The sequence below is a fragment of the Mirounga angustirostris genome, unplaced genomic scaffold (assembly GCF_029215605.1).
Source record: "Mirounga angustirostris isolate CCGP_5_RB_7025 unplaced genomic scaffold, mMirAng1.0.hap1 SCAF_5, whole genome shotgun sequence".
Classification (NCBI taxonomy): Eukaryota; Metazoa; Chordata; class Mammalia; order Carnivora; family Phocidae; genus Mirounga; species Mirounga angustirostris.
Window position 1 is genome coordinate 5,960,198 of NW_026991713.1, and position 23,197 is coordinate 5,983,394.

A 23,197-nucleotide genomic window follows, 5' to 3' on the forward strand; every position below is an offset into this window, starting at 1 on the left:
CGGTGTCTTCGCTGCGGGACCTCCTGGGCCCACAGTGATTCATCGTGGCCCTGGGGGGGCCGGGGGGGTTGGTTTGGCCATCTCTTCACCCTCGCCATCGTGGTCACATCTGGCGGAGCTGGGGCAACAGCACAACCCGGGGGGGGTTGGGAAGGACAGGTCTCCTTGTACCGGGATGGGATTGTCTTCTTGCCACCGTTAGAAAAATGAGGATGCTGTGTGTCCTTGTCGCCGGAGGAGTGACAGTGACATGGTGGGGGCTCTCAGCAGGGGACTAGGGAGGCAGAAGGACCTCCATTTGCAATTAGAAACGAGGCTCTGGGAGGATGGGAGAAGCTCACAGGAGCGGGCCGAGCTCCTGGCCTCTGGAAGCGAGAGCAGGTAGGGCTTGCTCTGTTCCCGCATGTTCCCTGACTCACCCCACAGAGTTCCTGAGTGCCTCCAGCAGTGCTTGGGGTGTGAGGGGTCCCTCAGGAAACAAGTGAGGGGAGCGGGGAAGTGAGAGCTGGCTGGGCTCTGGAGACTGAAGGGGCCACCCTGCAGCCCTGACAAAGGAGCCCTGAACAGCCACGGCCATTGGGCAGGGAGTAGAGGGGACCACCAGAGCCCCCTGCAAGGGAGGGAGGTGCAGCCCCTCAGCGCCGCCCGCTCGGCACCAGACTGGCCCTTCAAATCCCCCTGCCTCTGGCCCCCTGCCTCCCACCTTGCCAGGGAGCAGGCCAGGCTGGGGGGCCATGAGCGGAAGGGCAGAGGACTTGAACTTCCAAAGTCCAGTGGGTGACGATACGGACAGTGGAGGTTTCCGGTGGTTTTAAGTAGTCCGAGGGGGGCTTTTTTTAAGCCTGTAAAAATAGATAGCATATGACTTCTCCTTCCTAACTGCTCTGCTGGGAAGAAACTAGGGATTATTGACAAAAATAACAGTCCTTCCACCTGTTTATTTGAAAATAAAGCCCTTCTGTAGCCCCTGCTCATGGAGCCGAGTGGCAACATGAGGACTCAGATGCCAGGGGGACCGGCCAGGGCTCCCCGCGGTCCCAGCTGTCCCCACAGCCAGAGGCGACACAGCAGGCCTGGCCCCATGCCCTCAGAGCTGGGGCAGAAGTGGGTAAAGTCAGGCCACGCTGCCTCCCTCTGGGGCACGGGACCCCAGGGGCGGGCACGTCTCAGTTCCTGACGTGAGGCCAGGAGTGGGTGCCAGGAGCCAGCCTGTCCGCGCCCACAGCCGTGCCCAAGCAGAGCACCTGCGGGGACCTCTACTGCCCCTGCCTGGCCTTTGGTGGCCTGGGGGGCACCTGTCCCCGCCTCACGCCCACCTCGTGTCTGGGGGAGGGGAGGTGCTGAGGGCAGCTCCCCACAGCCAGAGGCCCACCCCGCCAAGCCCCCCACCCTGCTTCCCGTGGCTCCTCCTGAACCACTCCAGCCCTTTAACCACGGCTGCCCCCGCTCAGCTCTTTGCCCTTGCCCGGACCCTCTCCCTCCCGCTGCCCTGCAGGCGGCAGGTCCTCTCATTCACTCCATTCTTTCAACCCAGATGGGGTTTCTGGGCTCCTCCCCTGTGCAGGGGCTGGGGAGACAGGTGAATGGAGCAGACCTTCCCTGACCCCGGGGATCTTCTATCGGATGCAGAAGACAGTTTTTCAATTTTTAAAATCACTGAGATAAACGTGTATTACCTACTACTTGGTGCTGGATGGAGACGTCCAGCCCAGCAGAAGAGTGAGGAGCAGAGCCTGCCCTGCCCCGGCGGGGAGGGCGTGGGGAGAGGCATTTGTCGGGGCGGCCTTTCCACAGCACCGGGGCTGCAGTGCAGAGGCCAGGGGTGCAAGGACCCAAAGGGGTCCAGTGTGCCCAGGTGTGTGAGATGTGGGGCAGCCCAGGCCACATGGTGCAGGGCCTGTGTGCCGGGGAGGGCTCGGCCCTTCATCCTTTCAAGCCTTGGCGAGCCCCCCAGACATTCCCGGGCAGGGAAAGTACAGACTCGGGTTTTTCTTTTGAGCCGGTCCCCGACCACGGCTTGGGCGGGGTTCTCTGGACAGGGGCCAGAAGAGCAGCGAGGCGGCAGCTGTCATCACCCAGGCTGGGATGACATGGCTTGACCCAGGCGCTGGCCGTGGTGGTAGAAATGAGCAGTCCGGATATTGTCCTTGGAGTTAGAATTTTTTTTTTTAAAGATTTTATTTATTTGACAGAGAGAGAGACAGCAAGAGAGGGAACACAAGCAGGGGGAGTGGGAGAGGGAGAAGCCGGCTTCTCGCAGAGCAGGAAGCCCGATGTGGGGCCCGATCCCAGGACCCTGGGATCATGAACTGAGCCGAAGGCAGACGCTTAACAACTAAGCCACCCAGGTGCCCCTTTCGGAGTTAGAATTTAAGTATTGTGGGACTAGACAAAAACTGCGTAACATCCTTAAATCAGGGAACACTGGAAAATGAAGGCTGACCTCCAGACCCCAGGTTTGGCGTCTCAGAGCCTGGAGTGAACAGCCTGAGCTCCCCGGGTCGGACGGGAGAAGTGCAGGTCAGGGCGCGGGCACTTGGCAGGACAAGCCCAGCTGGGAACTCCCGGCCCGAGGCTTTGGCTCCCCAGTGGGCATGCACACCCTGGTCCTGGCAAGGGCCCAGAAGGGGATATCAAAGGAGTGATTTCAAAGGTTCAGTGTATTCTGGAAGCCAAAAGCCACTGTGAAGTAAGACCGATGGCTGGAGGGTGAAGGTAACAAAGGTCCTGGAAAATCCAGAGCTGAAAGCCCTGAGCACACAGGGGTCACACGGGCAGGTGGAGACAGGTATGGGAAAGTGGGGGGTATTCTGCCTGAAACATGGGGGCTGTGGTGCAAGAGGATTTGCCCCAAGCTCTGTTTCAAGAGTGTGGGCAGTGCAGAGGTTCAGCCTCAAAGCACCCTGTTCCCCTGTTCGGTGCTGCACCCGCTTGATATTGGGAAGGGGGCACCTTGATGATTGGCCCTTCTGAGAGGAGGGAGTTCTGGGGCCTTGACTCCCGGAGCTGGAACCTGGATTTCCTCAGAGACACCGGCCCCTCCTCCCAACATCTTCTAGAATAGTCTGGAAGAACTCCCACCTACCACCTGTTTCCTCTCCTCCCTCACCTGCCCTCTGCCCAGCAGCGCACCCCCCTCACGAGGCTGTTCTAGGGTGATGCCAGCCCACTCCCACCTGGAAGCCCTCCACATGGCCCCCGGGTTGCCACGCTGTGCCCCCTCAGCGGGAATGGGCAGAGGGGAGCAGGAGTATTTGTCCTACTGTGTGTTCCTATAGCTCCTCCCCCCTCCCCCTGTTGCTTGAACACTGACTGGCTGATGCATCCGAAGGTTCTCCTTGGCGGCCCAAGACCCAACCCTTCTCTCAGCCACTCCGACTCCTTCATTCTTCATCCACTCAGTGAATGCTGCTGGGCAGTCGCTCTGTGCAGGCCGCATGCTGGGCCCAGGGGCTCCAGACAGGAGCCAGCTCCCCAGTCTGTGTCCCTGACAAGGGAACAGCGAACTCTGGAGGGAACGTCAGGGAAGGCTTCCCCGGGAGGCCGCTGTTTCCAGGGGCCGGCCGTGTGGGGGCCGCACCGGGTGGGGCAGCCGGAGTTGGGCTGCCAAGGCAGAAGCCAAGTGTGCGGAAAGAGGAGGGCAGGGCATCCAGGCCCAGGATGCCCAGGGAGGGGCCTACAAAAAGGGGCTGGCCTTTTATCCTGGGGTGACCGGGGGCCATGGAAGACTTGCAGACAAGTAGGGGGCTGCTGGCTGCCTGGTGGGGTCGGAGGCAGCATGAGCACAGTGAGGAAAGAGAGGAGCCTTAGAAGGGCAGGAAGGGGAGAGAGGAGCAGAGACTGCACCCCGGGGTCCCGTCAGAATGAAGGTCCACGGGCTTTGTGACTGTATCCTGGCTAGAGCTGGGGGTGCTTCCCCCACTCTGACCCCCAGGCAGCCGCCACACCAGCCTGGCCTCAAGCAAACATGCCTCCCATGGCCTGTCTGGTTGCCATGACAGCCCTCCACCGACAGGCCCAGATGGGGATGGGGATGGGATTGGGGGTTCCAGAAGGCCTGGCATTCCTGAGGAGGCAGACCCGCTCTGCACATTTAGTCTGTGAGAGGCGCCTGTTCCCAGCCCTGTTCACAGATGGGGAACCTGAGGCTCAGAGAGGTGCCTTTCCCTGCCCAGAATCACATAGCTAGCCGGGACAGAGCAGAGACAGATCTCCATTCTCCTGCCAGAGGCTTTTAGCTAGAAATTTCCCTGTCTTCCTATAATCCCCAGGGGGAGAGGATAACAGAGGTGCCCAGGCTTCTGCCCAGGATGGGCCCTCAACTGAACTTAATGTCTGCTTTCTCTGGAGGCTGCAGGGCCAGCACGGTGCTCTGGAGAAGGCCTGTCTTTGGAGACGGCTGGAACTGGGCCCCAATTCGGCTGCTGTGTGTAGCTGCGTTCCCCTCTGTAAAATGGGGGATCTGGTCCCCCAGTTGTTCTGAAGATCACACAAGACTTTGCCAGAAAGTGCTTGGCCTGGTCACCAGCATGAGGTGCTGCCCAGTAGGAACAGTGAGCACCAGCAGGTCTGACTACCTGCTGTGGGGTCTGGGCTCACCCTTAGGCATTTTTGTTCCTGGAATAATCACGTGTGCAGAGTTCCTGGACTTGAAAAGTCATTGTTTTTAGTGATCATTTCGGTGTGCAAACATAGAGCACCTACTGTATTCAGAGGCCAGGGTCTGATTTCGGGGCCAGGTCTGGTGACCCGCAGACCTCCCTTAGTGGGGACCACCTCAGGTTCCCCTCCTTTGCCATCTTCCTGGTGCCAAAGTCACCAGAACATGCAAACAGAATGGGTCTTTGGGGTAGAGGTGCCTGGAGTCGGGAGGAAGGCAGCCAAGGGCAAGGAGATGCAGGGCATGCCCACTGGGTGCCCTGCACCCCTCAAGGCCTGGTCCCACAGGGGCCCCCCAGGAAAGCCGCTCTGGGGTCCGACCCTGGCAGGCTTGCTGTGGCCCTGTGCTATGCTAGATCCCCTCCCTGGGGCTCTGAGAACTGCCCACAGGGGCGTCTCAGCCTTGCTCCGGACCACACACCTGGGGTTTGTTGTTGGGGAACATTCTTTGAGAACACCACTTTAGGACTTTTCTGCAGGTGTGAGGTCTAGCTCGTTTGGTTTGAGGGGGAAAAAAGTGAGGTGCCATCTGGGATTTGGAGTTGCTGGGATGGGCCAGAGTCCCCTCCATGGGGCTCAGCACAAAGGCGGCCGGTGGACCTTGCTTGTTGGGCAGTGCCATTTATTCAGGACAGGGGGCCCGGGCCCTCACGCTCAGGACAGGCTCAGCGAGGGTGGGAGTCCGAGTCAGCAGCTCTGCTGAGATGCGCCCGGTGGCCGACTCCAAGAAGTCCTTTCTGGTTTCCTTTACTTCCCTTCACCCCCTCCAAATCAGGGTGAGAACCCTGTTCTTTTTTTTTTTTTTTTTTAAGATTTTATTTATTTATTTGCGAGAGAGAAAGAGACAGAGAGCGTGAGAGGGAGGAGGGTCAGAGGGAGAAGCAGGCTCCCCGCCAAGCAGGGAGCCCGATGCGGGACTCGATCCCGGGACTCCAGGATCATGACCTGAGCCGAAGGCAGTCGCTTAACCAACTGAGCCACCCAGGCGCCCCGAGAACCCTGTTCTGAAAGCTCTGCTAGTATGTGCTGGGTCGTGTCAGCATGGGGAGCCTTGGGCTCAGGGCCCAAGAGGAACTGTGGAGTCAGAAGAGACATCTCAGGGACAGGGTCTCTGACAACACAGTCCAGGCTGGCCTGGAGCCCAGAGAGCAAAACCCAGATAAGCAGGGCAAGGGGGGGGGCAGGCAGGAGGGAACTCACAGGAGTCAGGGGGACGTTTGTGATGCATCAGCCAACAGGCGGTGCTGCTGTGAGGGAGAAAGCGGCCCGGTCGCCAGAGGTATGCGCCGCTGGCCAGGCTGCTTGGGAGGGGCCATTCATTGCATGGGGTTAGGCCAGGTGACCTTCAGGGTCCAGCCACAGCTCGTCCATTGGATGCTGAGTGAAGAAACTGCTCAAACCAACAGGCTGAATTAGAGGGGGAAGCCAGCCAGCCCAGGAACACCCTTACCTTTCTACGCCTCCCATCAGTAAAACAGGGGCATTAAACCTACAGATTGTTGACTGACACTCACTCAGCACCAGCACCCCAGGAGCATTAGTTCATCAGCTCCTCATGCTGTTCTTCCAAGGCGGGGGAGCCAAGGCTCCAGGGGCCCAGGAGCTCGCCCCAGGTCGCAGCCGTGGGGAAGCAGCCAGCCCGCTCCAGGCCGCACTGCCTCCCGGAGTGTCGTCCTGTCCCGTCCCCCGTCCCCGTGGTCTCGCCCCGCACAGCAGCCATCGCTTCCCTCCCTTCTTTGCCACGAATGCCCGCCGGGCTCGCCAACTCGGGGAGGCGGCGTAACTCAGCCTCCGCCCCCCGCCGCTGGGAGCCAGGCCCCTGGGCCGCCTGCCCCGATGGGGCTGGGGGGACCGGAGCCCGCGGCGGGCAGCGGGCGCAGGGCCGGGCGGGGGCGGGGCGTCCTCCCCCCACCTGGCAGCCCGGCCCACTCGCCCCGCCCCGCCCCGCCCCGTCCGCTGGGCGCCCCGCAGACATCAACGAGTGCCTGGCCAACAACGGGGGCTGCGACCACTTCTGCCGCAACACCGTGGGCAGCTTCGAGTGCGGCTGCCGGAAGGGCTACAAGCTGCTGACCGACGAGCGGACGTGCCAAGGTGAGCCCCGTGCGCCCCCGACGGCCTCGCCCCGCCCTTCCCGGGCCTGCGCGGGCTCCGGGGGGGGGGGGGGCTAGGGCCAGGCTGTGTCGGCCCCGCTGGCCGGTCCGAGCGTGCACCTGCCCTCCCCGCCTTCTCTGTCCTTCATGACTCGAGGTCCAACCGTCCCTTTTATGGATGGGAAACTGAGGCCCGGAGGCGCATCCGCACGTGGCGGGGGGTGGTGGCCGGGGGGTGGTTACCACAGTGAGTCGGTGGCAGAGCTCGTCAGCTCCAGCGCCCTGTCCTCCCGGTGGCCCCCGGGCCTCCCCCCGAGGCTTCGGAGGTGCGCTGCCGCCGCCTGGTGGAAGGCGTGGCACATTGCAGTCGCTCTCCTGCGGTGCTTCCTTAGGGTTCCTGGGCGCCTGCGAGGAGCCACCAGGGTGATGTGAGGTCTGGGCAGAAGCCAGGAATCACAGTCCAGCACAAGTCCAGGAGACATCCGGGATGCAGTGAGAGCCCAGAGGATGGGCAGCGGAAAGACTGGTCAGGGAAGGCTTCCTGGGGAAGGGGTAACTGGGAAATAGGCATTTTCCCCGAGGAGTGGCAGACTGCACATGGCTCAGTGGGCCTATCAGTGCAGCTTAGGGCTGGCCCTGGGGCAGCACGAGGCCCTCGGGGGCACGGGATGTGCTCTCCCAAGGACACAGAGGAAGGCAAGAGCAGGAGGCTGGTAAGGGAGGGTCTAGGGCCAGCCTGTCCTGAGCCCATCCTATGACCCGAGCCAGTCCCCTCCCCTCCCTGGCTCAGCCTCTTCATTCCTTGAGGGGTCTCCTGGCCCTGTCTTCCCCTTAGGGCGTGAGGGCCCATTGGGAGCACTTCACCTGTCCAGACTCCACTACACTTTGACTTAGTTTCTCCATCTGCCTTGCCAAGTTCTGTGGAGGGCTAAGGGAGGGCCCTTGACTTTGTACTCCCAGCTGCCCCGTGAGACACCCACCACTGAGGAGGAGGCCATGATGTTTTTGCTTCTGGGCTCCAGCCAGTCTTCTCCACTCTCTACCAGGCTCGTCTCTCTGAGGCCCCAGGGCTCTGACCATGTCCCAGCCCTGCTCCAGCACCACCCTGGGCTCTAATTTCCTTTGCCTGGCACTCAGGCCCTTGGGATGGGGACCTCAGCCACCTCCCCAACCCCCCTGAGCTCCACACAGTCCCCTGGAGGCCCCGTGCTGCCCCCTCCCGACCTTTGCTCGTAGTGCCCTTCCCCCACTTCCATTCCTTCCTTCCAAGCTAGTCCCACCCTTCAAGGTCTAGTCCAGGTGCCACAAGTACCAGGAGATCTTCCCAGATTCCCCTGCTGGGAGGGATCACATCCTCCTTTGAGCACCCACAGTGTGATTCCTTCCTTGTGCTAGAATTATTACAAACACACGTATATCATCAACACGTGTAGTCACATGAGCTAATATATTCAAAGAATGACCTCCAATTACAGTGCCCATGGAAAGGTGGGCCAGTGGCTGTTTTGCCCTCAGGAGCCCCCATCAGCTGTCCTATGAGAGCCATTTTCCTCAGAATTTATGGCCAGGACAGACTTGTCTTCTATGAGCATGCGATTCATTTCCTCCTTTCCAGTAACACGCACCCTGTGACCCTTTTTCCTTTTTACCTTGGCTGCCAGGAAGCTCAGAATGAAATTTCACATACTGTCAAGGTTTTCTTGTTATTCCTTATGGGTAGCGTATCCCCCACCCATACCCCTTTCTCTTTGGGCTGTTTTCCTTGTTTTCTCAAGAGATCTCTTGGCGTGATAGGAAAACACACTGTGGTCGGCATCCAGAAGGCCTGGTTTCGTGTTCCAGTTCATTTGTCTCCTCAGGCAAGCCCCCATCAATTTGCTGTAGATGCAGATTAAACATTCATTCTGATCACACCTGAATGTGAGATATTAAAATGGCAGACATAATACCTGGTATCCAAAGTACTTACACCCTCCCCACCTCCAGAAAAGATGGGAAATGGCTTCTAACCCAGAAACATAAGGTTAACAGAGACAAACTGGAAAATCAGGCTGTGACCAGAAGCCGACATTCGCTGTGGATCAGCTGTGCCCTAAGCCTCGGGGGCCCAGGGACTGTCTGCGTGCAGATGCGCATTGAGCGACTGAGTGCCAGGCCATGCCCACCCAGCGCCCTGAAACTCCTCCCTCCACTGTCTCCCTGTGGCCACAGACATCGACGAGTGCTCCTTCGAGCGGACCTGTGACCACATCTGCATCAACTCCCCGGGCAGCTTCCAGTGCCAGTGTCACCGTGGCTACATACTCTATGGGACAACCCACTGCGGAGGTCTGCAGCCCGCCCGCCAGGGCCACCTTCCCCCTGAGGCACGCGCCTGGCCGCATGGCCACCTCTGCTGCACCCCACACCCTGACCCCGACCTTGACTCCGGAGGGCCCCTAAGCAAGGCCAGGTTCTGGTGGGCAGAGGGGCTCAGCCAGGAGCAAGGTGGGAAGATGGGGGCAGGGAGCAGCAAGTATCAGCTAGGTGGCAGGCCTCAGGCCAGGCTGTGGGCATAGGCCCCAGAAATGGCAGCTACAAGGGAACCTCGGTCCAGAACGGGGGATGGCCACTACACAGAATCCCACAGACAATTCGTCCCAGTGGGAGAGGGTGAAAACAGAAGGGCAGGGTATGGAGACCTGGGCGGGGGGGTCCTAAAGGAGGAGCATCTGGGTCAAGATGAGGGAAAGCATGCCAGAAGGATCAGCATATGCAAAGGCACTGAGGTAGCACAGAGGGACCCAGAAGCAGTTGGTAGAGCCCCGTGAGGGAAGGAAAATGTGGTGCACGATGCTGATAGGGAGGAAGCAGGGCTTTGTGAGGCCTGCAGGTGATTTGGGTTTTCTTCCTCGTGCGATGAGAGACTGTTGGAGGGTTTAAGTAGGGGTGTGACGTGGGCATGTTCAGGTAATGAGATCACTCTAGCTGCCACGTGTTCAGGAGAGCGGAACCCAGGGCACCAGCAGGGAGAGGGTTCCAGGCATGAGAGCCAGGGCCACTGAGCTCGGGCAGGGTGGGAGGTGTGCAGAGAAGGGAAGGTTCTAGAAGTATTCAGCTACAGATGATGGGACTTGGAGATGTGCAGGCATGGCAGGTGGAGGTGGGGGAGCCAAGAATGGCCCCAAGGTCCTAGGGTCTCCTCACTTCCTGAGACCACACTCCCTCTGCTGGGCTGCTGTGCAGGTCGGATGTGGTCAGGCGTGAAGTGATCAGGCACAACTGGTGTTGGGGGGAAGGGGCCCCTGGGGTGGGCTACAGATTCTTCTGGAGGGACCTCCAAAAACCTGGGCACTGGCTCCCCTGGGCCTGCCGCTCCCTGACTGCAGGCCGCCCAGATGCTCAGAGCCAGGCACCCCAGCATGAGTGTGGCCAGCCCCCTCCCCATCTCCAGCGGGCCCTCTGGTTCCTTGGTGGCCAGGGCAGGAAGGGTTGGAAGTGGCTTCTTTCACCCTGGGGCCCGTTGCACAGAGGGAAACAGCCTGTCCGAAGCCCCAGCAAGAGAGACCTCACAGCCCCTGCCTCACGAGACCTGCTTGGCACTTGAATTTTGTGCCACCTTCTGCCCTCCCCCGCCCCCCCGGTCTGGGTGCAGCTGCTGGAGGTCGGCAAACAGCTGGGGTTCCTGGGGGAGGGGTCGGGGTCGGTGTCTGTGTCCATCCGCCTCGTGTGCGTGCACTCCTGCGTGTGACGCGTGCGGCTGCCTGTCTGCATCTGATGCGTGGCCGGCTGCCGGCAGGGTCAGGGGACTCTCGGCCCTCTGGTCCCGGGTGGCCCTGCCCTGCCAGCCAGCCTCCTGCCCTGATGCCCTTCCTCCCCCCTGTGCTTCCAGATGTGGACGAGTGCAGCATGAACAACGGGAGCTGTGACCAGGGCTGCGTCAACACGAAGGGCAGCTACGAATGCATCTGCCCCCCGGGGAGGCGGCTCCACTGGAACCGGAAGGACTGTGTGGGTGAGTGCCCTGGGGTGGGCCACTGCTGGGACCCCTGAAGAAGGGCCTGGGCGCTGGCTTCCCCCTCTTCTGCCAGGTGCCTGGATGGGAAGGGCAGTGACCTCTCAGGGTGGGGTGAGCATGGGGTGAACAACACGGGCCTACCTCGCCTGGGAGGGGGGTTCTCGGCAGGGAATCTCTGCTGCTGGGATGGGGCTAATGGGAAGGAGGACTTGCAGAAGAAGAGGGGATGTAGGTGGGAGAGCATGCTGAGTGCCAGCCAGAGGCACAGAAACGGACCTACAGGGGGAGGGGGACACAGAGGTGAAGATCTGGGGGTCAGTGTGTGCAGCTAGGGCTGTGGGCTCAGGAGGAGCTAGAAGCTCAGAGGGCACAGAGGTTTCCACGCCCCCATCGCCCCCTGGTCCTGCCAGGAAGCTGGGGGAGGGGAGAGGTGGCTACTCGGGCTGCAGCAGCATCAGAGTCTGGAGGGGAGCCCCTGGGTCTCCGCAGCCCCGCCACCTGCCCAGGCCACTGGCCCCACAAGGTCCAGCACGGGAAGAGGAGGGGGCCTCCCAGCAAGCGCAGCGTTCCTGCGTCCTCTGCTGGTGGGCTCTGGAGACTTGGGGCAGCTCCAGGCCAAGTTCTGGACAGTCCCCCACATTCATTGGTTCTACAAACACATGGTCACCCACTACATGCCAGGCTTGCTGTGGATGCTGGGGCCACGGCCCTGAAATGGCTCTTAGATCTTTGCCCTGTCATGCCCTAACATCCCCAGGGCAGCCAGAGCCAGCCTTTGATTTTATTTTTTAAACTTGTTTTTTTTCTCCATGCCTGCGTGGAGCCCAACACAGAGCTTGAACTCACAACTCTGAGATCAAGACCTGAGCTGAGATCAAGAGTCAGATGTTCGTAATGTATGGGGATTAACATAACAATTAAAAAAAAAAAAGAGTCAGACGTTTAACCGACTGAGCCACCCAGGCACCCCCAGAGCTGGCCTTTTGAATCTGACTCAGAATGTGTTCCTCTCTGCTCAGAGCTCTCACGACTCACCCCTCTTCATGTGGAAGCAAAGCCAGAGTTCTTAGAATGGCCCAAAGGCTACTGGACCTTGGCCTAATGGCCTTCTGCCCTCACCCTCATCCACCCCATGCTAGCTTCAGTGACCTCGAGGTTGCTGCCCACCCCCAACTGACATGGCCATGCCAGGGCTCCCCGCTTGGCCTGGAGGGCTCTTCGCCCCTGTCACTGTCGACTCTGGGAGGCCTTCCTTGCACCCCACCCACTACCCCCCACCTTCTCGTTTTCTTTTCTCCCATTGTACTTCCCACAGCTATATATATATAATATACATTAGATATATATATATATACTCTACACAGTGGAGTACATACCTTTGCCTGTTTCATTCACTGCTATATCCCCAGCACCTAGAACAGAGCCTGGCAAGTGTAGGCACTCAGTAAATATTTGTTGAATGAATGCGTGAGAGTATTGAAGAATGGATACCATCACTTAGCATCTGATATCAAAAAGCTGTTGTTCAGGCAGTCCTGGTGAGCAAAGCCAACCGCTGATCTTGTCCGGAGTTGCAAGGAGGAGGCTGTCTGGGGCTGTGCTGGAGAGGAAGCATGAAATGGTGTGCATTCCGGGAGCCTGGCTTGTGCTGGGAACTAAGACCGGATGGGTTGACTCCAGCCTATGAATCTGCCACCAGTTTGCTGACTTTCCGAGCCTGGAAAGTAATGGTTGGGCTGGCTTTCAGAGGCATGTCTGCTGATGGATGAGGGTCGTGCTAGGTCTGGTGTTGACTTGTTACCAAAGCTGTCAGGCCAGCAGGCTTTCTCTAGGTATATGGGGAAGGAGCGCTTTTTATCCTCAGCACCCTATCAGCCAGAGCTGCGGGAACAGCCACTGGGGCTTGTCTGGGTCCTCACGGCCACCGACCCTGCTCCAAGAGTCACTGGCGGAGGTCTGATTGTCAGTCAGTGTGACTGTATCCCACTCCTCCTAAGTCACCTGCTAGGACCATGGTGACTACATAGAAGCAGTTAGCATTCTGGACACTAGACTTGGGAAGACTGAGACGAACAAGCATAGCTGAAAATGTTCTTAGAAGGTTCTGGAAGGCCCTCCAGACCCGTGACCCAAGAGTTCCCAGGACTGACCACAGCAGGTCCAAAGTGAAGGGCTGGCAGTGACGACCCCCCTGACTGGTCAAAAGAAAATCCAAGTTATCACTGTGACCCTGGTGCTTGCCCTAGGAAGTCAGCCTGGTTCGGCATGCCCCCCACACCACGCCATGGGCTGTCTCATTTACTACAGCGCCCAAGGCAAGGGGCATATTTTTGATGACCACTCGGAGCTGCCCGGTTCCTGTGGATGGGACTGACAGCCTCCACGGTCTGCTTCACCAGGTGTCATTTGTGTCCCTCAGAAGGGAATTCTGTCCTCAGATGGCTTGCAAATGGCATCGTTCACTGAGGGGTTGGGGGAGCCATGTACTTGGAACAGTCTGATAGCCCCCCAGAACCATCAGCTGTGGTCCCGGGGGGCATTGAGGAGCCAGACCCCATGTAACAGATGGCATCCACCTCAGTGGAGCTGTAGGGATATCATCTGGGGTGTCGCCGTGAGAACTAGTTAGCTACGTGGCAAGATAGCTGAATCCACCTTTCCCAGCATGTGGGCATTCTCCTCTTCTATGTATTGCCCACAGAGAATGTCGTAATTAATAAGGTTTGGGTAACGTACTTTATACCAGCTTTCAATACCGATTTCCCTAGCAATAGTTTGGGGGACTGATTTAAAGAATTAGGATGGTGGCTATCGCTAGCAAGGCTTAGATCCAGGCCAGTTATTATTGGTGAGGGAAGCATAATAGAGCAGATCCGTGGTGTATAATCTTAAACGTGTAAGGTGGGAGAGCATGACCCGAAGAACCAAGAACAAAGGTCTGCGAAGGAGCACGTGCAAGTCAGTGGTTGCAAACATCAAGGCGAATTTATTCCAGTGGCCGTGGGTGAGAGCCGTCCCTATGTCTCATCTTCTGCCTGTCCTGAGAATCTTGGGAAATCGTTGGTTTGTGTGCATTGCCCACTTCTGGGGGTTCTCTTGAGAACCCCAGTTCAAGATCTATAAGTTGTGACTTTGTAGTAAGTTCTGAAAAATCCACTTCTGTGTTCCCAAAAGATACGGAGTAAAAAGACAGTGAAACTTCTGAGTGATTTATGAATAACCCTCCCAGTAAAAGGTGTCTGCGTATTACTAAATAAATAAGTTGGACTATCCCAAATAAGGAACACAGGATCTAGTAATATTTTAGCTCCTACGAATGCTCCATTTTTCTCAACAAGCGACTGCTTTAATTCATCCAGAAAGTAAATATGCTATTATAAGCACACAATTATAATCTGTCAAATCCATTTGGAGATGCTCAAGGGGTCCTTTAGGGTTTGTTCTGGTTTTTACTCTTTACCCAGAATTCTGCTGACTGCAGGTGAGCCTTGAACTGCTCATCTCCTCTGCTGGCCTGGGAGAGTTTCTCACCTTCTCGTCTACCACCACAGCCGGTTTGTCCCCCCTGGGATGAGCTGTCTTAAAGGAAACATGAGCACATGCCCAAGTGAGGTGGTCTGGTGGGTCCCGGGGGCCATCCTGGTTTCACTGGGATACCATCCTCAGGGGGCTTGCAACGTGATTGTTCCACTTGGCTCCTTCTCAGAGTAGGAAGGCAAACACAGTGTGTCTGCAATGGAATCCCCACGCCTCTTCCATGGACCTGTGGCTCTGTGCTGTCTGTCGGAAGTCCTTCCCTGGGGATCACGGTCAGAGCTTCCCATTTAGCGTGATGACCCAGGAAGCATTGCCTCTGACTTCCATCCCTCGGACCGTGGGCCTCTGTGTCTCAGTTACGGGCAGTAAACCCCTCTGTTTCCAGAGCATCGCTAAGTTGAACACCACAGCTGTCCGTATACAGAGCTACCCTTGATCTTCAGCAACGGCACGTGCCCTGGAGATGGCCCCAGGTTCGGCCACTGGAGCCAGCATGAGTCCCTTAGGACATTACTCCAGCCTGGATAGTTCTTGTAAATCCAACCTAGTGTCATCTCTCCTCCTTTTGTTTTTTGTTTTTATTAACAGCTTCATTGAGATATAATTCCCATGCCATACAAGTCCCCCATTTAGCGTGCAGTTCAATGCTGTTTAGTATAATCACAGAATTGTACAACCACAATGAATTTTAGAGCAGTTTCATTACCCCAGAAAGAAACCCTATGCCCATAGCAGTCATTCCTCATTTTCCCTCAACCCCCAGCCCTAGGCAACCACCATCTACTCTTGTCTCCGTGGATTCGCCTGTTCCGGACAATTGGCATAAGTGGAATCATATAACATGGGGCCTTATCATTCCATTTAGTGTAATATTTTCAAGGTTCACCCAAGTCATAGTGCATGTCACTGCTTCATTCCTCTTGACAGCCAAATTATATCCCGCTGTCTGCTTAGCCCACATCTTGTTTATCCACTCATCGGTGGATGGACATGTGGGTTGTTTCCAGTTTGGGGCATGTCATGAAGAACGCTGCTGTGTCAGCATATGTTTTCAGTTTCCTCGGGTGTATGCCCAGGGGTGGAATTGCTGGGTCATGCGCCTACGCTGGGTTTAACTTTTGAGGAACCGCTAGCCTGTTTTCCAAAGAAGCTGCGCCATTTGAGGTCCCACCAGAAGTGTGTGAGGTTCCGATTTCAGCACGTCCTCAGCCACCCTTGCTGTTTCCTGACTTTTTGATTATGGCCATCCTGAGGGGGGAGGGGTGAAATGGTTTCTCATTGTGGTTTTGATTTGTATTTCCCTGACGGCCAATAGGTGTTGAGTACCTTCCCATGTGCTTATTGAGTATTTGTAGATGTTCTTTCAAGAAATGTCTATTCAGATCCTTTGCCCATTTTTCAAATTGTATTATCTGTCTTTATTATTCGGTTATAAGAGTTCTTCATATACTCTAGATACGAGTTTCTTACCAGATATGTGATTTGCAAGGGATTTTCCCCATTCTGTGAGCTGTCTTTTCATTTTCTTGATGGTATCTTTTGAAGCCTAAAGGTTTTTAATTCTCACAAAGTCAATTTATCTATTTTATTTCTTTGGCTGCTTGTGGTTTGGGTGTCATTTTTAAGAAACCACTGCCTAATACAGGGTCCCAAAGATTTACAGCTGTTTTCTTCTAAGAACTTTATAGCTTTAGCTCTTATACTTAATTTGTATATGGTGTGAGACAGGGGTCCACCTTCATTCTTTTGCCTGTGGAAAGCCAGCCCATTGTCACAGTGCCATTTGTTGAAAAGACCATTCTTTTTTTTTTTTAAGATTTTATTTATTTATTTGACAGAGAGAGACACAGTGAGAGAGGAAACACAAGCAGAGGGAGCGGGAGAGGGAGAAGCAGGCTTCCCACTGAGCAGGGAGCCCGATGTGGGGCTCAATCCCAGGACCCTGGGATCATGACCTGAGCCAAAGGCAGATGCTTAACAAATGAGCCACCCAGGTGCCCCGAAAAGACCATTCTTTTTCCCCGGTGAATTATCCTGCCATCTTCTTGAAATCAATTGGCCATAAATGTGTGGGTTTATTTCTGGGCTCTCTTTTCCATTGATCCATTTGTCTTGATGCCCGTATCCCACTGTCTTAATTAATGTAGCTTTATAGTAAGTTTTTAAATCATGAAATGAGAGTCTTCCAACTTGGTTTTTTGTGTTCAAGATTGATCTGGCTATTCTTGAACTTACTTTGAGTTTCCATATGAATTTTTAAAGTCTCTTCGTTATTAAGATACGTGCCATCAACCAACAGTACTGAGTCAGGACTTGGTATGGAATGTCCAAAAGATCTGTTTTGGATATGAGCACGTCTGAAGTACAGACACACAGAGATGAATTTCTCCGTCAGGAAGAGATAGGAGATGATCGGCGGTAATATGAGAAAGATAAAGGAACCAAATACCATAATTTGTTCAATGACAAGCAGAGAAAATACTGGGTGTTTTCAGTTCTCAGTGGGGGTCATCCTGCATGTGGGACCCTCAGATTAAAGGGGATTCTAGGACGAGATCTGAAGATGCTCCAACACGTTAGCCAAGGCGTTGCCCTGAGGCAGGGAGGTCGAGCCTTGGTCATGGATGTTTGCTGTGTTGCTGAGCTTGTATCCTGAGAGCATGGCCTATCTTTGCATGTTCGTACCAAAAAAAAAAAATTTATGGCAGTCTGGACTCTTCCTGGGCTCTGTTCCATTTGTTCTGCTGATGTGGAAGCTTTGCCCCAGGGATCCTGTTTTTGAATCATACGTAATATGTATATGAAGGCTCCTATCAGCTATAAATTGAATCATGCGTAGGAGAATTTTCTGGGACTTCTAAAAATAACCTCACAGATATATTTTAGGTGTATTTATTTGGAGACATATTTTAGCTGTCAGTTCCATTTGCAGAGGAGATTCTGCCCCACGGCATGGGTAGGGGCTTTGACCCACGGAACGGAGGGTTGTCTTCTGATAACAGCTCCCAAGGAGCAGTTACAGGTTGGAACTTGGGAAAGGACCAAGGCTTGTTAGAGTGTCCACTGCCTCAGTGCTTTAAGTAAACCAGAGCAAATCAAGGTCATGGCCTCCCAGCCTTCTGCAACTTCGTGTCTGCGTCCAGAGCCACCTCTTACTATCTTCATTCATATTCCCCACAAGCAGGCATTCTTACTTTAAGGCAAACAGAATTTTTTTTTTTTTCACTTATCGCCAATTTGCCTTCCCTCTTGCTTCTTAGGTGACTTTAAACTTTTCTCTGGGCTTTGGTGTTCGGCGGTGATGGAATCAATGGGTGTATATGGTGGGGTCAGAGATTTTGCCTACATGCAGCTCGTAAGCCAGCCTGCTGCTGTTTCCCGGGTGCCCCGGACGTCCTGGAACCCTGGGGCCAGAGGCGAAGGACTTCAGTATTCAGCACAGCAACCAGCATAAAGAGCACATTTGTGTGGGTTCCCCTGCCCCACCCCCAAGTCCCATCTGCCCCCTCGATGCCATACAGATGGAGAACTTGCATCCCAGCCTGGGAAACTCACCACTTTTATGGTGAACAGAGCCGGGCTGCTCCTTATCTAGGAGGACATGTTCCCTCATCCCTCGAAGCTGCTCGAGGCAAACATAAGCCTGAGAAATGGTCTGGGGAAGGGGCTGTCAGTGCTTTGCGTCCTCAGGGTCCCAGTGAGAGCCCCCAGCGAGAGCCCCTACACTCTGGGCTGGGATGGTTGCCTCTCCCAACCATCCCAGCCCCCATCGGTACCAGAAAGCAGTGTTGCTGTCCACCAGTAATCACTGATAATTCCCTTTAGGAATTTGGAGAAAGTCCAAGGAAGTATCCGGGGCTTAGGTCTCCCTTGGAAGTTTGTAGATGATTGTCCTTCTGCTTCTCAACCAGCAGGAACATTGGTTCTTCCAGTGGCCCTTCTATCCTGCATTATCTGCAGGTGGTTTTACTTGAAGATTCCTGATTCTTTGGGAACAGAGAACTTTCAGTCTTGTATTTACTTGGGGGCCAGCTGTTTTATCTGGAGGGCCGTGAGTTTGTTTTTATTTCTAGATTATTTACTTGCTAAGACTCCTTGAAAATGTCGAGCCACATGTTGAAGATCACCCACACTGGCCATTTCCCACTTCCATTTATTTTTCTGGCTGAGTCTCCTACTTCAGCCTGCTCGCCCGAGCGACTGGCCCATCGACAACAGCCTCTGTGGGGCACTTCCAGGGGCGTGCCCATTTCAGCCAGTTGTCACTGACCAGCCAGACGGGGATAAAACCAGTTCTGAGTTTACCGTGGCTATAGGCCTGTCAGTCCTTTTAATCAAAAGATTAAAAAACGCCTGAGAGGGACACCTGAGTGGCTCAGTCGATTAAGTGTCTGCCTTCGGCTCAGGTCATGATCCCAGGGTCCTGGGATCAAATCCCGCATCAGGCTCCCTGCTGAGCAGGGAGCCTGCTTCTCCCTCTGCCTGCCGCTCTCCCTGCTTGTGCTCTCTCTCTCTCTCTCTCTCTGACAAATAAATAATAAAATCTTTAAAATAAAATAAAAAATACATAAATAAAAAACACCCACAAAACTCTGAAGAGCTTAGTTTGGGACATCTCTGGACACCTAATGGATTTGTCCAGCAGCTGCCCCAGAGAGGGGCTCCCAGTGACCCTCACATGCTTAGAAGTCGGTCACTGCCAAGAAGCCCATGTCACTTCCACCTGCTCCCTTACCCAGAGGGGCATGGACACCTGCTCTGGAGAATCCAGCCCTGCCCTCTGGTCTGGGCCTGTGATGTGAGGCTTCTCACAGATAGCCTGGACTGGTCAGAGGGAGGAGCGAGCCAGCTCTCTGGGCCCGGCATCCCCACACATCCAAGTACATGTGGACCCCGCCATCTCCCAGCCCCTTCCCACCAGGGTCTGGCCACAGGATGGGGATGTGGCAGGAGTCCCCGATGGTCCACGCTCAGGGGCAGCGCCTCCAGAAGCCTCCACCCTGTCTCCCTCCAGCCCTCTCTTATGTCTTCCCCCTCCTCAGAGACAGGCAAGTGCCTTTCTCGGGCCAAGGCCTCCCCCTGGGCCCAGCTGTCCTGCAGCAAGGTGGGCGGCGTGGAGAGCTGCTCCCTTTCCTGCCCAGCCCACTCACTCTTCGTGCCAGGTAACCTGAGGCCGTCCCCGGGAAAGGATGAGGGAGTGGGGTGGGGGGCTTCCTTCCCTGGGGTCCAGCCCCTGCTCCCTGCAGGGGAAAAGAGCCCAATCTAGGAATGAGGCCCCCTGGCCCCGATCACTGAGAGATCCTGGCTCCCTGTCTGGTTCCCTACGGGCCACAGCATCCCTCTCCACAAGTGCAGTGGGCCCGTTCCGTCCCAGCTGCTTACCCACAGCAGCCCTTCTGAGGCCTCCATCTCACCCCTGGCCTCTCTGCAGACTCGGAAAACAGCTACAGCCTGAGCTGCGGCGTCCCGGGTCTCCAGGGCAAGATGCCGCCGAAGCATAACAACACCAGCTCCAGCACTGGGCCCAGCTGCTCAGGTAGCCCCCAGCCTGTCCGTGCTGCCCGCGCCCGGTGACCCCTGGACGTTGCGTCCAGCCCTAGCCTGGGACGGGAGGGAGGACCACTACCTGGGGAAGAGCTTCCTGGCCTGGGGGCCGGCCCAGCATGGTCCAGGTGCTGGTGAGCTGACAGCAGGACTGGGACCTCTGGGCCACACTCCAGTGCTGCAGTGACTCTGACCTGCTAGGACTCTTCGGGTCTCAGACTCCGTTCCAGGGAAGTGAGTCACCTCCGCTGTGACCACGAGGTCGCCGAAGTCCTGTGCCCTGCGGGACCCACAGCGCAGCCAACTCCCCTGCCTGCAGGCGGGTCTTCAGCCGATTTTCCTATTCAGGAAGTTGAATTCAATGCCAGGGGGACATCTGTGTGCATTTAATGCATACAGGATGTGATGCTGACTATCTGTGATTGTCATTCTTTATCCAAGCCGCTGGAATTTGCTCTTGGAAGGAATCAGCAGCTCAGGGCATGTGTCTTATTTCAAAGCCCCTTCCCTTCCTTGCTTCCCTCTCTCTTCTGTTCTGCCGCCTTTCCTAACAGCATGAGCCACGTGAACTGGGCGGTGGGGGAGGAGGTGGGAGGCCTGCCGTTCCTCCTCCACAGAAGACCCCCGACCGTGAGGCCCCCGGCTTGAGCGTGGCCCCACCATCCATGCTCCCACCTTTTCCAGGCCGTGCAGGGAGAGGAGTGAGGCAGTGGGGTTCCCCCAGCCCCAGCCCCCAGTGGATTGGTCCTGCTGGCCGCCCCCTCACACTCAGGCACTCCCTCTGTGGCCCCCCGGCCCCACCGCCTCCCTGCCCACGAGAGAGGCTGCCACCTGGGGGGATCTGGGCTTTCCCCAGGTGCGCCTGCCCCCGTCAGGCAGAAGGCCCGCTTCAAGATCCGAGACGCCAAGTGCCACCTCCGGCCCCACAGCCGGGAGCCAGCAAAGGAGGCCCTGAGGCAGCTGCTGCTGGGTGAGTGGGCTGCCATGGTGCCAACCCACACAAGGGGTGGGGGGGGTCCCCGCGCCTGAGAGCTGGGAGCCCAGGGTCCAGCGGGGCTGGGTTTCCAAGGGCGGGGGCCTCTCTTCGTCCTCACCATCATGGTCCCAGAGCCCCAGGAGCCAGGCCTAGAGCCCTGTAGACGGTGGTGGTGTCCCTTGGGAAGAAGGCCAGCACTGGAGTGGAAAATCTGGGCCCCCCAGCCCCCCTGGGGCCCATCGTCCCTGCCTCACCCGGGGTTAGATGAGCTCCCCCGGGGCAGGTGCTGTGTGCAGCCTGACTGTGTCCAGAACGCCTCCCGGGGCTCCCTCAGTGGCTCATTCTTGAATGAGGGAGGCCAAGAAGGGCGTTCCAGGCTGGAGGGCAGCACGGGGAAAGCTCGCTGAGAAGGGCCCAGGAGACGCGCTTCCCAGCTCTGTTTCCACGACGATTCCTGAACACCTGAGGATTCCTCCCCAAAGCTAACAGAGCACCGCCCTCAGGCAGACCTAACCTGGGCCGAGCCCCAGGGAGCCGAGCTGCCCGGGGGCGTCGCTAAGGAAATGTGTGTGAGGGCCTCCGTATGCAGCAGTGTGATGGACTCGGAGGGCTGGTGCAGGGCCTGGCTCGGCCACAAACCCCTCAGGAGGCCTCGAGCCAGCCTGGCCTCCAGCCTCAGTTTCCCCTTCTGCACCACAGACTATTAGGCAAAGCAGGAGCCTTGCTGATGGTAACCTGTGCGCAGGGCTCTGTGGGACCCTGCTTCCTGCCCTCTGCCACCTTTGCCATTGCCGTCCCTTCTTTGTCCAGAAAACTGCCATCTGACCTTTGTGACCCTCAAATGTGACTCCTCCAAGAAGAGGCGCCGTGGCAAAAAGTCCCCATCCAAGGAGGTGACCCACATCACAGCGGAGTTCGAGGTGGAGACAAAGATGGAAGAGGCGTCAGGTGCGAGAGGCCGCGGAAGGCCTCAGGGAGGACAGGAGCCGGGGAGGGCCGGCAGGGGTGTGCCGGGCGTGAAGCTGGGCGACCACCTGAGCTACGGCTACTGGAGGTAGAGACCGGCCAGGCAGTGGGGGCGCCGGGGAGGGTAGGCGCTGGGTAGCCCGGGATGGAAGAGGAGGCCCGGGGCTCAGGGGCCCACAGTGACGGCCACACGGCCGCTCTCCACCCTTCATGCCCTCGCTGGGGCCTGGAAGGGCTCATGCCTATGGAGTTTCCGGAACAACTGAGCCAAGGGCCTATCTTTCTCAGGTGCCAGAAGGGGCCTATAATGCTGGCTTGAGTTTCATCAGTGCTTTCCTCTTGGCCGTAAATGAGTGCTGAGTTGTGACAGGGGAGTTGAGATCTGTCAGCAGATATGTGCTGTGTGTGCCCAGCTCCAGGCACTTTTGGAAAGGGGACCAGACCCAAGGTCCTCGTGCTGGCAGCACTCCCAGCCATGGGGACACAGACCCACATACAAACCACCCGGTGCTGAGGGAAACCCTAGGTGGTGGGGGCGTGAGAGCAAACAGGACCCAGAGCTGAGAGTCTCCCCAAGAGAGGGGCCCAGGAAGTCTTCCCAGAAGACTGATTTGAATCAGGACTTAAAATCAAAGTTCACCAAGTGGAGGAGGTTGGAGGAGGTGGCAGGGAATGGCATTCAGGCAGAGGGAAGGGAGTAGAGATCAGAGGGAATGGGGTGTGCTCAGGAGGCAGTGAGCAGGACAGGGTGGCTAGAAAGCAGAGTTCACAGTGGGTGTCGGAGGGCTGGGGCTGAGGCCTGGCAAGGCAGGCAGGGGCCCCACCACAAGGGGCCTTGGATCCAAGGCCAGAGAGCTGGGCATTGTCCTGGGAATAGTGGCAGCCTTGGGGGTGTTGAGTGGCAGGGAGGGTGCCTGTGCGTGAGCTGTGTCCTGGGGAGGTGATGCACTCCGCTGTGGCGGAAGCCCGGTTTCTCCTCCGATCTGCGGTGTGGCCTTGAGCAGGTCATACCTCTTGGACCCTCATTCTTCTCATCTGTCAGATGGACGCCACAGTGGTGCCTCGGCCCCCGGCTGCTGCACGAACATGCTGGGGGCCGAGGCCCGGCGGAGGGGGAGGCTCGGGGAAGAGGCCACTCCCAGGGGGTTGCGAGTCACCGTCCCTCCCGCCCCTGCAGACACCTGTGAGGCGGACTGCATGCGGAAGCGCGCCGAGCAGAGCCTGCAGGCCGCCATCAAGACTCTGCGGAAGTCCATCGGCCGGCAGCACTTCTCCATCCAGGTCGCAGGCACAGAGTACACGATGGCCCAGTGGCCGGCCAAGGCCCTGGAGGGCCAGGGGGCGTGCGTCACAGGCCAGGTGTTACAGGACGGGAAATGCGGTGCGTCCCTGCCTGTGGCCACTGGGATGCCCACGCGGCAAAGC

General features: G+C 57.1%; 1 protein-coding gene across 1 annotated transcript in view; it reads left to right on the forward strand.

Moving 5' to 3' along the window:
* SCUBE1 (signal peptide, CUB domain and EGF like domain containing 1) overlaps window positions 1-23,197 on the forward strand; it is a 138,726-nt gene that overhangs the window by 99,759 nt on the left and 15,770 nt on the right. The window contains exons 8-15 of the mRNA XM_064590505.1: window positions 6,631-6,753; window positions 8,964-9,080; window positions 10,624-10,746; window positions 19,329-19,448; window positions 19,718-19,822; window positions 20,687-20,800; window positions 21,617-21,754; window positions 22,950-23,153. Of these exons, the coding sequence (XP_064446575.1) occupies window positions 6,631-6,753; window positions 8,964-9,080; window positions 10,624-10,746; window positions 19,329-19,448; window positions 19,718-19,822; window positions 20,687-20,800; window positions 21,617-21,754; window positions 22,950-23,153 (1,044 nt within the window). The remainder of the gene's footprint in view (window positions 1-6,630; window positions 6,754-8,963; window positions 9,081-10,623; window positions 10,747-19,328; window positions 19,449-19,717; window positions 19,823-20,686; window positions 20,801-21,616; window positions 21,755-22,949; window positions 23,154-23,197) is intronic.